General features: G+C 42.4%; 1 protein-coding gene across 1 annotated transcript in view; it reads left to right on the top strand.

Moving 5' to 3' along the window:
* The window catches only part of USO1 (USO1 vesicle transport factor), a 63,784-nt gene that overhangs the window by 1,154 nt on the left and 50,605 nt on the right, over window positions 1–12,025 (top strand). The window contains exons 2-3 of the mRNA XM_084627362.1: window positions 6,741–6,827; window positions 6,971–7,035. Coding sequence (XP_084483488.1) covers window positions 6,741–6,827; window positions 6,971–7,035 — 152 coding nt within the window. The remainder of the gene's footprint in view (window positions 1–6,740; window positions 6,828–6,970; window positions 7,036–12,025) is intronic.

The raw sequence follows: 12,025 nt of genomic DNA, 5'->3' as shown, positions 1-12,025 counted from the left end.
GAGAACTCTTCCCTAATGATCCACGTTTTTCAAACATGAAGTCAGATTAGGCTTTTAAATACATCCCTGTAAATCTGCAGTGAGAGAGCAGAATTTGGCTTTGGTAAGGAAGAAACAAGTCATGCTTTTCTGCCCCTTGTGAGTAACATTCTCAAGATAAAAATAGCTCAACTACAATTTGCATTTATTCTGTAGACCAAATTGAAGTGGCACTTTAGTCACCATAAAAGTTCACCACCTGAGTGACTAGTTCTTGAAAGTAGGGGTTAGAAGGTTTCAGTGCAGAATTTAGCAACTGATTCCTTATGCAGGGTTCAAAATGTAAAAATACCCTCCAAAATTATCATTTCTCTTGTCTTTTATCTTAAAAAATGATTGATTAAACTGTGGGTAAAATATTAAAGAACCTCTAATTAGAAACATAGCTGAAGTTTGCTGTTACAGAAGCATTTTCTAGGTTATTGTCTCTGAAAATAGACTGGACAGCTTGGTTTTGGCTCAGAGATGCTTGCATGCTCTATCTCTTTGCCTTTCCTGTTATAAACAAGTAAGTGGAGTGGAACTGACAAATATCTTGTGCATAAGAGCAGGATCTTATATGTTTTTGGCTTGGTCTACCCTACAGAGTTAGGTCCATGTAAGGCAGTTTATGTCGACCTAATTATGTCAGTGTCTACACTAGAATGCTGCTTCTACCCAAGTAAGTGCCCTGCTACACTGACATAATAACTCCACCTCCACTATAGGCATAGAGCGAGAGGCAGTGTCCCTGTAGACCGGGGTAGGCAACCTACGGCACGCAAGCTGATTTTCAGTGGCATTCACACTGCCTGGGTCCTGGCCACTGGTCCAGGGGGCTCTGCATTTTAATTTAATTTTAAATGAAGCTTCTTAAACTTTTTAAAAACCTTATTTGCTTTACATACAACAATAGTTTAGTTATATATTAAAGACTTATAGAAAGAGGCCTTTTAAAAATGTTAAAATATATTACTGTTGTGCGAAACCATAAATTAGAGTGAATAAATGAAGACTTGGCACATTACTTCTGAAAGGTTGCCGACCCCTGCTGTAGACATTGCATTACTTACATAGGCTGTTGGCTGTCATTCTGTTAGCAGCAAGGGCTCACAGTTGGAATCATGAAATTGACAAGAATGTCAATTTCAGCACTGGTAGTCTCTGTGCTGTGAAATTGAGCTGGGGCAGGGCTCACAGCTGGGACTGTCACCCCAGGCGGGTGGGGGGCTCCAGTTGCGAGCCCCATGGGGCTGTCAGTGCCCCACAATGCCCCCACTTCAGTCAGTTTAAGCGCTCCTGGTGAGTATGCGCTCCACTGACAGAAGGAGTGTAGTGTGGACACCAACAGCCGATTGAATTACTGCAGTGGCTGTACGTTGACCTAAATTAACTCAACCTAATTTTGTGGTGTAGACAATCCCTCTGACACTCTCTGCTATCCAGAAAGGAACATTTACAATGGACAGAGTGGACAGTCCACACCTTCAGGCTAGTTACAGTTACAAGCAAGCCAAAATCACTCCAGTGGCTTGAAAATGCTGTTGTCACTTACTTTATAAATAGGATTTGCTGTATTTGTTGCAGTCCTTGCTTTGGAGGGCAGGGGGTTAGTTTATGATCAGGATGAAATTGTTTAAGTTATTAAGGTAAGTCTAACTTTGTTATGCAAATCTTCATGTGTTCTATGTAAAATAAACATGGGAAAATTTCCTCAGTTTAAGGTCTGAGTACATCAAAACACAGCTAAATTATATACATTTATTAAAATCAGTGACTTTTTTCATAAAGTAGAAGAAAGTAGTTAGAGAAAGGAAGTCAAGAGTTTTTGTCCCAGCAATGACACTGGCCTGCTGTACGATTCCCTCTCCATTGCATCCCCATCTGTAAAAACAAATAAGATATATTACAGATGGCAAGGCTTAATTTATGTCTGCAAAGTGACTTGAGATCCTTGCATGAAAGACTGTGTACTGTATTATATGGTGAGTAAAACAGTGCCCTTTCCTTTAAAACCAGAATATGGAAAAAATGAAGATTGTACAAACTTTGATACCAGTTAGGCTGTTGATTTTTGGGGAGAAATAACTTCTTCTAATATCTGACATTTGTAACAGCTGATATCTGTTTGAAAACTTATTTACAGTGTGTGATTTTGAGGTTTTTCCTTTACACAATTTAAAATTTATCTCCGTTTTGTGCCTCGTGTTTGTACTCCTCCTTGCCATTTCCTGGTGGGTTTCACAGAGTAATACTTCACCTAAAGAAATTGCTCATTTTTTTTCCTTGAGATCTGTTTATAGTATACATGATTAAGGCTAAGTTTCTGTCATGCATATTTTTAGTAAAAGTCACAGAGAGGTCACAGGCTTCTGTGAATTTTTATTTATTGCCTGTGACTTTTACTAAAAATATGCATGACAAATTGGGGAGCTGCAGGCTCCCCACATCACCCAGGAGGGTCTGGCTCAGAGGTGCAGGATCCCCCCACCGCCAGCAGCAGCTCCAAGCTCGGGACTCCGAACTGCAGGGTGCCCATGGGCGCCTGAGCTCTGGGCGCCCTTGCCTCCGCCCCAGCTGGGAACTGCATGTGGGGCATCCCTGCCTCCCTCTGTGGCTGGGAGTTCGGGCCCCCGCAGTTCCCATGGGCGGCGGGCGACCCTAGAGCTCCCAGGCGGTGGGGGCTCAAGTCCCGGAGGTCTCTGGAAATCACGGATTTCGTGACTTTTGTGACCTCCGTGACAAAATCATAACCCTATACAGGATATCTAGGCAAGATTTATAAACAAGCCTAACTCTAAATTTCTGCTGTAGTAGGAAGAGAGCCTGAGATAGAAGTCTTTGTATTAAAGGCCTGGTATGAGGCCTGAGCTAAAGTAGTGGGCAAGCTTTGCCAATATAAAGCAAAGTTAGCACAAGTCAGGCTCTGCCTGTTTGCGAGTTCACAGAATCTGGCAAGAACAGGGCTGGTATTGCAGAAACGCACATTCTGAAGCCGTGCTCAGGGCACCGAGTACTCACGCAAACACATTCCAGAACAGTGGTACCAGAACATCACGATATCGAAGATGGTACAGAAACATTCCCCATGGATAACAGGAACATCCTGACCCCTCCTAAAAGATAAGGTCAGGATGACAATGTGGTGAATAGAGATGTTTTAATCGAACCAACATGTACAAGGAGATGGGTGATAACTAGCTACGTCGGGGGCAGTAACTAACTATGTCAGAGGGGCAGTATGTAACCTGTTTGTATCATGGTACAAAGAGATATTGCTGAGAGAGTCTTGGTCCAGCTGAGGGAGGGAATGGAAAGTCCTGCCATTCACCGAGCTGCATCCATTGTCACGGACAAACATGGCTTCGTGTCCTCGTAGATCTGCCATACTTTGACAATAAACCTGGCCTGGTGCTTTCGTATCTTAACAGATCTTGTGGTCATTGGGTGGTTCGCTCAAGGTCTGCCGTGCTGGCTGTCTGCACAGAGCTGGGGCAGCACACAGAGAGAACACATGCAGCCGAACGTCTAACAACACTGGTGACCCTGATGTAATTCATTGAAATCATCAAGCAAAGCTTGTTACAGTTAAAATTACAAGATTGGCCAGTCAAAGTGTACTATGCCAACAGCGTGGGAACTTCTTTAGATGATACTTACGTACAACACTATCCCACTGTGCGCCTAGTAACTGAAACTGGCTTAGAAATTAATCCGGCTTGTTGTACAAAACCTAATGGAAGGTGGCTGTGTGAATGCTGTGCTACAATTGATAGCAACAACACAAAAAGAGGCTGGGCCCAACTGGCACAAAAAGAATTCGTCAATGAGGTGGTTCGTATACAAGATGTGGTGAGTGCTCTGGGATATTCCAGTTTTTCTATGCATGGAAACATTTGTCCTGGAATCAATACAGGATTTTGTGTGCAAGTTACTAGCACAGTCCAAATCGGAACCCTTGCCTTTTGGCCAACAAGCAGTGTCAGGACTGCCACTGAAATGATCACTCCTCCTGGCAGCCTACAAGATTTGCTGATTGAATTATTTCCGCCAGTGTAACAACTGCAATTGGACATACGTGATTTGGTGGCAAGAACCACCGTGGAGAATAGATGGTAGCTCCATACTTGACGCTGTAACCAGAGTTCATTATAAGGCTGACTCCCAGCTCCCTTCTAACTTCAACCGTGAAGAAGCTAATAGGCTCGGTAGATTTATTTTTCCCAGATACTGTTGAAAATGGCTTTTGAAATTGCCTTAAATGGGTACTCCTAGAAATCTGCCAGCTTCCTGCCTCAGACCAAATAAATTACTGTGCCACAATTTGAAACAAGGGTACATTTTGATGTTTGAAGTCTGCCTTTTTTCAAGACTCAGTGCAAGAACTCCAAAATGACTGCGAGGTTGCCATTATTTCAGAATGAATTTCAATTCTCCTTTACTGAACCCAAAATCAGAGTTGTGGGGGGGAATGCTGAAGTACATTTTTATATCAAGACAAATGTTGTGTAGATGCTCTTGATGGGGAAAACACAGAGGCTTTTTCACATGAAAAGTTTTATTCTAATCTGGGCAATTGATGTTTTTCAGTTCCCCTCTAACTCAAAAATAAATAAATAAATAAATAAAACCCCCAAACCCCACACTTGACAACTTTTCTTCTCATGTAAACTCTCCATAGACAGACCTTGTTAGTTTCAAATCTCAGACACTGAGCAAGTTTCTGAAGAGAAAAATCATGTTTCTTAACAGTGGCTTCCAAAGGATGTGTTTAAATAAAACCAAGCAGCCCATCAGACTTGTGTCCTTTTTTGCTGCATTTATATGTCAAGAGGGTTTGAAAAGCTCACTTAAGGGAGGCTTTGTCTAATCACAGATTTGAACCAGTATAGGTTTGACACCCCTGTTCGGACATCTTCATACAGTTTAGAAATACCTTTTGTTGATTTTACTGAAGTTGATTCCTTACTAACTTAGATTAGAGATGTATACATTCAGTTTACATTCCAGAGATTCATCTAGCGCACAAGTTTTGATCTGGTATCTTGTTCTTTACTGTAAATGTTGCTTAACTTTCAACAACTACAAAGGTGTCCTTTGTGCATTTGAAGGTTTACATGGCTGCTATGTTGGTCTGCCGTGACTCTGAAAAGGGCTTCATACTCAACCTCCTCTAGTCAAAAAGTCTGTCTCTGAATGTGTAAGAACCTGGTCAGCCAAGAGTGGCAGCTTTAGATGCATATATTTCACACGTGTGCTTATCAGTGATCTGTATAATCAATGTACGGCTATTTTCTGGCTATTGCATTGAGATGAGACTTGGATTCTGGGGAAGTAGTGCTTCCATCAGTATCCAGCTAGGGATGTTCCTCAGCCCGCTTACTGAGGAATGTCAAAGTGGGGCTCTGTGAAGCAAACTAACGAACCAGAGTAATGCTTGTTCTCCACAAAGCCCTGCTGATCTTCCCTTTTCTGTGTAGCTTAAATCCTCTCGCTCCTGGAGAGAGACAGAGGAACTGAGAGATGGTTTAGATGGGGGAATTAAGGGTGGCTATAGGATAGACTGCAGGGCGTGAGGGTCAAGTATATGTGTACTCCCTTGTAGCCAGTACTGCTTACAAGGGTTCTGTGGCTGCGTGGCCAGGTACATGCATTCTGGCTCTGTATGAAGATAACACTACCGCAATAAATCTTGTTCTTTTTATATTAAAGCTGTATATAGTTTGGTCAAGTAACTTTAGAGTCCTATGGGATGCACAAGTCCTGTGAAGGTAGGGTTAGTTCATATGTAACTGGAAAAAGCTTAATTTCCAGATAAAATAATATAGTGTCTGATTGAAAAGGAGGACACTTTTTAGATACTAAGGAAAAGGTACCGACAATAATGTCACTGGGGCGGGATGAGGTTACCGTTATCCTGCTCCTTCGTGAGTTAAGTAACCAAAGAGGCTTTCTCTAGAGTTGCATGAGTCAGTCAAGAGGTCTAACTGAAGGAGAGTCAAGCTCTCCAGTGTGTTTATACAGTAGGCGTAACTTTACTTCACAGCAAGAGTTGTGTTGGTTACGCTTGTTGTTTTTTGTACAAGTGTGCCTACACTATTACCATTGCAGTAGTGAAAATCCTTGCTCTGTACACTGTGTCTGCACTGGTGCAAAAAGTCACTGCTCAGACAAGGCCAACAGTCCAGCGAGAGCTTCCTGTGTTCTGTAACTAAAGATCACCTTGTGGCTACTTCTCTGGGTGCACGCGCTGAGATCCAGAACATCAGAAAGCTCCCTGTGTGCAGAGTGTGGCTTTAGGGAAGGCTGAATGCTGGTCACTGTGGGTGGGAGTTAGTCATTTCACTGTTCATCTGTATGTGAAGATCCAGTTAAACAAGCTGTTCTCTCTAAAAAGTGAAGTGGGATAGAAAGAACTGGCATGTTCAGCAGAATTTCTAAAATTAAATGTTCTATTAGGAATCTCTACTGGTTCTTACTTTGGTCCTTGGTGAACTTTGAGTTCACTCTTGTCTCATTCTAGATTTTTATATCTCAATCATTATATTCTGTTTTCCAAGTGTTCTGTTCTGCAGTAAATTAATTTACCACCCGAACAAAAGAAATAGGAAAATAGTCAGTTGTTTCATGCTAGTTTTCTGAGCTGCTGGCTATGGAGGATCTTGAATTTGCTATAGAATTACTGGATCTCTCTTGATGCAACTATATGTTGTTTGTTCTAGATTCAGAAACTCTGTGACCGCGTAGCTTCATCTACTTTATTGGATGATCGAAGGGATGCCGTACGTGCTCTCAAATCATTATCAAAGGTATGTGTTTTATTTTTTTCTATAGTGCCATGAACGTATACAGTGCCTTTTGTGGCATTCCATTTAAAAGTGTTGTCTGCAGTTTGCACAATATTACTAATTTCATTTTTAATACTACTCTTAATGTTTTATTTTCTGGACAGAAATATCGCCTGGAGGTGGGGTTCCAGGCTATGGAACATCTTATCAATGTTCTCCAGACAGACCGGTAAGCACATTTTAACTTCTGAAAATGAACTCAGTGGCAGTTTTCTCAAACTACATCCTGAAATAGTGTTTAATAAAACTAAACCAGACCTGTAATTAATGTGAACAGAATGCTAAATTTTATTAGTAATTCTCCTGACGGATTAAACTTTGCTTACAGGACCTGCTTACAAACATGTACATAAGATAAGGAAGTAGGAAACAAAGAATTTTAGGGATGGCAAATTATAATAGCGATAAGGTAATAATGGCGGTACAGAAGTGTGTGTAAATACAGCAGAAACTTGCTAATTTTAAAATATGTAAAATTAGTCCTGTCTGGATGACTAACAAATCAGAAGTCATGATATTAATAGACTAAAGAATCAAGTATATAAATATTAACAAATGTGTTAGGGCAAAAGGAGGATAAGATATTATTTAACAATTTGTAATTAGGAGGACTAAATATGGAATCAGTCAGTCTTATTTACTGGTGTACATAATTTGGAGGGTTGGTACAATGTTTTTTATATGGAACAGCGTTCATTTTGACAGGTTAAGGCTTTGGAGTACTAGAATAACTACAGCTTACTGGTGTTGAAAGTGCTGCTGTCAAGGGAAAAATGATATTCATCTGAAATTGTCCCCATGTCAGAAGGAAGAACATAGATTATTTATATACAGCTGCCTCGCCAGTTGATCTACTTATAGCATTTGACAGCACTGTGTGTAGTAACTTCCTCTTTGTATTTTCATCCACTACCGTGGCATCACCATCATGTGCTGCTCTTTCCCTTCCACTTTGGAAGCATATAATAATGTACTCTCCTACCCACCTGAATCTCCACACACAGCTAGAGTAAGAAATAATCACAAGGGTGTCCAACTTGTACATTGCCCGCACGAGGACCTTGGACTCCCAGGTGGAAGTAAGGAGGGTGGTGGGCAGGAGAGCATCTTCTCACATCAAAACCAAGAAAAAGAGGGAATTGAATGCCAGGGCAGGTCAATAGCCTGATATTGGCACCAAGGGTTGGCAGCTTCCCCTTGGAAACGTATTGTACAGGGCTAGAAAACAAGCACTGGTGAGCTAGAGACCCCGCTGACCCTTCTGGTATGGCTGCAGTGAAATACCAGAGACAAGAAGTAAGCAGGCATTTCTCCCCTGGGAACCCTCCCATATGGCCAAAGGACAGACAGAGTAGGAGCAAAGGGCTAGCCTGTGACTGCTACTCAGTCTGGAAGGGGGGCATTCACTTTGGGGGGTCCAGCTCTCTTAATTTACATCTGCTATGTTGCCCACGTACACTTCCCCTGTTGCTCTCTGCTACCCAAGTAGGGGAGGAAAACAACTGAAAGGCAGGTAAATTCTGAAATAGACTTGTTTTAAGAAGGCTCCCCTGGTCACTGAAATCCACTGGTCACAAGTTCCCAGAGGGAAAGAACAACCACCACAGGTATCTGAATATTGTCTGACCTGTAGGGTAGGAACGATTGGTACGCAGGTTACTGCAGCCCAGATGTCCAGCAGCCAGCTCTGAGTCGAGACAGTTACATACAGAGGAAAATAGAGAATATGTTAAGTGTAGAGGAGTGTTGCACTTAAATTAATCCTTAGGTTGGTTCACAGATCTGGGACTCGGCTTTCAAAGCTAACTTTTCTTCGCTGCTCGGGTTGCTGGAAGTTGGAGTCATGCAGACATCGTGCTTGTCACTTGTCTTGCACCATCACACTGATCTAGACTTGTCTTGGGCTTGTGCCTTGGTAGTAACCCTGTCTGTGTTCTTTCTCTGACTTAACATAAGCGTGGGGACACAGGAATGTTAGGCAGGAATGTTACTTGTATGGGGTAGGACAGAGTAGCAAAATGGGGAGTAACTTGCTGGCTTTTAGCGAAGGGCCTTGGATCGCAGGCCTCAGGGAATAAAAAATGCTATGGGGATTGGCTTGCCCTTGGAAGGGATGGTGTGGGAGGGACAAGCAAGAAGGAAGGCTCAATGAAGATTAGGGAAGCCCCTGGCTGGAGGAGAGGGTGGCCAGCTGAGAGTAAATTTCTCCCTATAAAACTGAGAATAAGAGCTTAGTGACCGAAAGGTAAAGGTTCATAGTTCTAAATCTGTGCTTTGGTCCGGGAAAGGTGTCTTTTGCTAAACTATTTTCATGAACCTGCACATGGGAATGTTCTCACCAATTTCTACCATCTCTAGGATTATTGAAGTGGCTTTCTGTTGTCCCTCTGGGATGTCTTATAACTGCTTAAGAGCAACTGAAGCAACTTTAGTTTGACAGGAATGATTAGCCTCCGGTGTTAACTTCTGAAATTGTGAGCTCATTATTAATGTCTAGTTCAGTGGTGCTCAACCTGCAGCCCAATCAGCAGACCGCTGCGGTCCATGTGACATCCTCAGGGACATACAGGTAGTATTGGATGCGGCCCACATAAAACGTTGTGGGCCGCATATGTGGCCAGCAATGGTAAATAGGTTGAGAACCACTGGTCTAGTGTGAGAGTCACTTTTGTTGACAAAGTCTTTGTGGTGTAACTTAACAGAATAGCATGTTGATATTACCCCTGCATGCTAAGAAATATGTCTCCTGCCAGTCAGATAGATAGCCTTTGAGCAAAAAGAGAGAACATTTAAGCTTCCAGCATGCTACTCTTTGTTTACGTGTGTGAAACTTTATTCATGTTGATGGAAATAGTGATTTTTAAACTAGGTGACCATGTGTAGTGCATAGGCATCTTTCCGCTTGAGCACACTTTGATACTTGACTTTATTCCCACCTAGACAGTGCTATGTGAGTGGCATATGCAGATTCATATGTTGATCCAAGTAGAAAAATAAACCATCTTGGTTTGTATCGTCACGTGTTACTGGACGAGTTACATTTCTTCTGCACTTCTCCCATCCAAGTACGATCTTCCTCTTTTCTCTGATTTGAGTTGCTTCTTCCAACTTCTAGACTTCTTTATCCCAGCCCAGAAATGTTCCTCTTCTGTGTTTCAAGTAAACATATTGTTCCACTCTTCCCATGGTCTCTTCATAGGCTGTGTCTAAACTACGGACCTTACGGTGGCACAGCTGTACCAATCACTACAAGGTCTCCCAAGTAGCTGCTCTTTGCTGGCAGGAGAGAGCTCTCCTGCTGGCATAATTAAACCACCCCCAATGACCAGCATTAGCTATGTTGGCAGGAGAGCCTCTCTTGCCAACATAGTGCTGTCCACACCAGTGCTTTTGTTGGTGAAACTTATGTCGGTCAGGGGTGTAGTTTTTTTCACATAGGGTGACCAGATGTCCCGATTTTATAGGGACAATCCCGATATTTGGTGCTTTTTCTTATATAGGCGCCTATTACCCCCACCTCCTGTCCCGATTTTTCACACTTTCTGTCTGTTCACCCTATTTTCACACCCTTGACCAACAAAAGATTTTTCCACAAAAGTGCTAGTGTAGACAAAGCCATAGTTTCAACATATTACTTTCTGTGGCTTCCCTCATGCTCAATTCCCTGACTGATTGCAATACAAACACTTAATTTTGTTCTACAGAAAATTGGTTTCTTGAGCTAATGCTGCGGCTACACATGATCAAAAGTTCTGCTGTCCTAAAGCTCAGCAACACTGTAAGGTCAGCACTTATGATCTGTAAAACCAGGCTTTTACAAAAAACAATATCCGTATGTGTTTCCATTTTATACCAATAGAATGCTATTGCCATTTAAGTTAAAGCTCTTTTGCTTGATTTGCAATCCACACGTGAGCGTTCAGATCTGAGAATCGGAAAATGGAACTGACTGGGAACTGGCTGTAAATATAACAGAAGTGGCTATTCTGTTTTTACTCTGGAAGCTGAATGCAGTACAGAATGTAAACCGTAAATGGTGAAAAGAAAACTTGATTTTTAAAATGCCTTTAGTTTTACTTAAGTAGATAGTTTAAATTTGCTCCTCTTCCTGAAGAACTCTGAAGTGTGGGGTACTACAGAGTGCCATTCGGTCACCCCTCCTCTCCAGTCTGTGGAGGGGAGCCATTTTAAGGGTTAGCAAAGAGCATGGAAAGGCAGTGTTTTCAGTAAGCTGCTGACACCCAACTGTGTGTCTATGTTGTTTGACTTGGACCGTGCAGTTTAACACCTCAGCCAATGTCTAGCTGAGATTAGGGCATGGATGAAAGCAAGCTGCCTAGGATCAATCCAGACAAGACTTAGGTGGTAATGGTGGGTTGGGGGAAGCAACTGAAGAGTATGTCCAACATTAATTACTTGGTCCATAAATAGTGGGGTTATTTTAAACCCTGTTGCTACTGTTTGGCAGTTCTGTTACAGCAGTAACTCTGTGATCTTTTTCCCATCTGTGTCTGGTTAGAAGGTTGCTGCCTTTCCTTTCTTATGCGTCCCTGGCTACTGTTATCCATTATTTTGTTTCCTCAAGATTAGACCATTGCAATACACCTTAATACCTTAATAAAACACCTTAATAATAATAATACACCTTAATAAAACCATTCAGAGACTGAAGCTTATTGAGGAGGACATCTTGCTGGTAGCATGTGACACCATTGCTCTGGGATCTGTACTGGTTGCCTATTGATCCCCCAGTAGAGTTCAAGGTGTTGGTTTTGATGGGTAAAGCCCTAAATGGCCTGAGACTGTCTTAGTGGAGGGATTGCCTCTTACTCTGTGCCATACTGCCGCAGCAGTGGTCAGCGGGGGCACTCAAGCTGGATCACCCTTACAAAAGAGGATGTTGGCAGGAAGTTCCATGTGACTGTTCTGAGACTCTGGAACTGCTCCCCACTTAGGTCTAAAATAGCCTGAACTGGGTGCTTTTCAAGGCACGCTGCAAAAGTGACAGATGTTTGATGGGGTTTTTGGAGAGGGCTGAGGGTTAGCGTCTCACAACTTTGAAGTGGGGGAAAGAGTCCAACTGTCTGGCTAGCGGAGTTCCTGGTGAAATTACTTCTGCTTCTAGAACTTTGTGTTGTATTATCTACGACCTTGGAAAG

The sequence above is a fragment of the Lepidochelys olivacea genome (genome assembly GCF_965140295.1).
Source record: "Lepidochelys olivacea isolate rLepOli2 genome assembly, chromosome: 4".
NCBI lineage: Eukaryota > Metazoa > Chordata > Testudines > Cheloniidae > Lepidochelys > Lepidochelys olivacea.
Note: the sequence above shows the minus strand (reverse complement) of the source record. Positions and strands in the feature narration are given on the sequence as shown.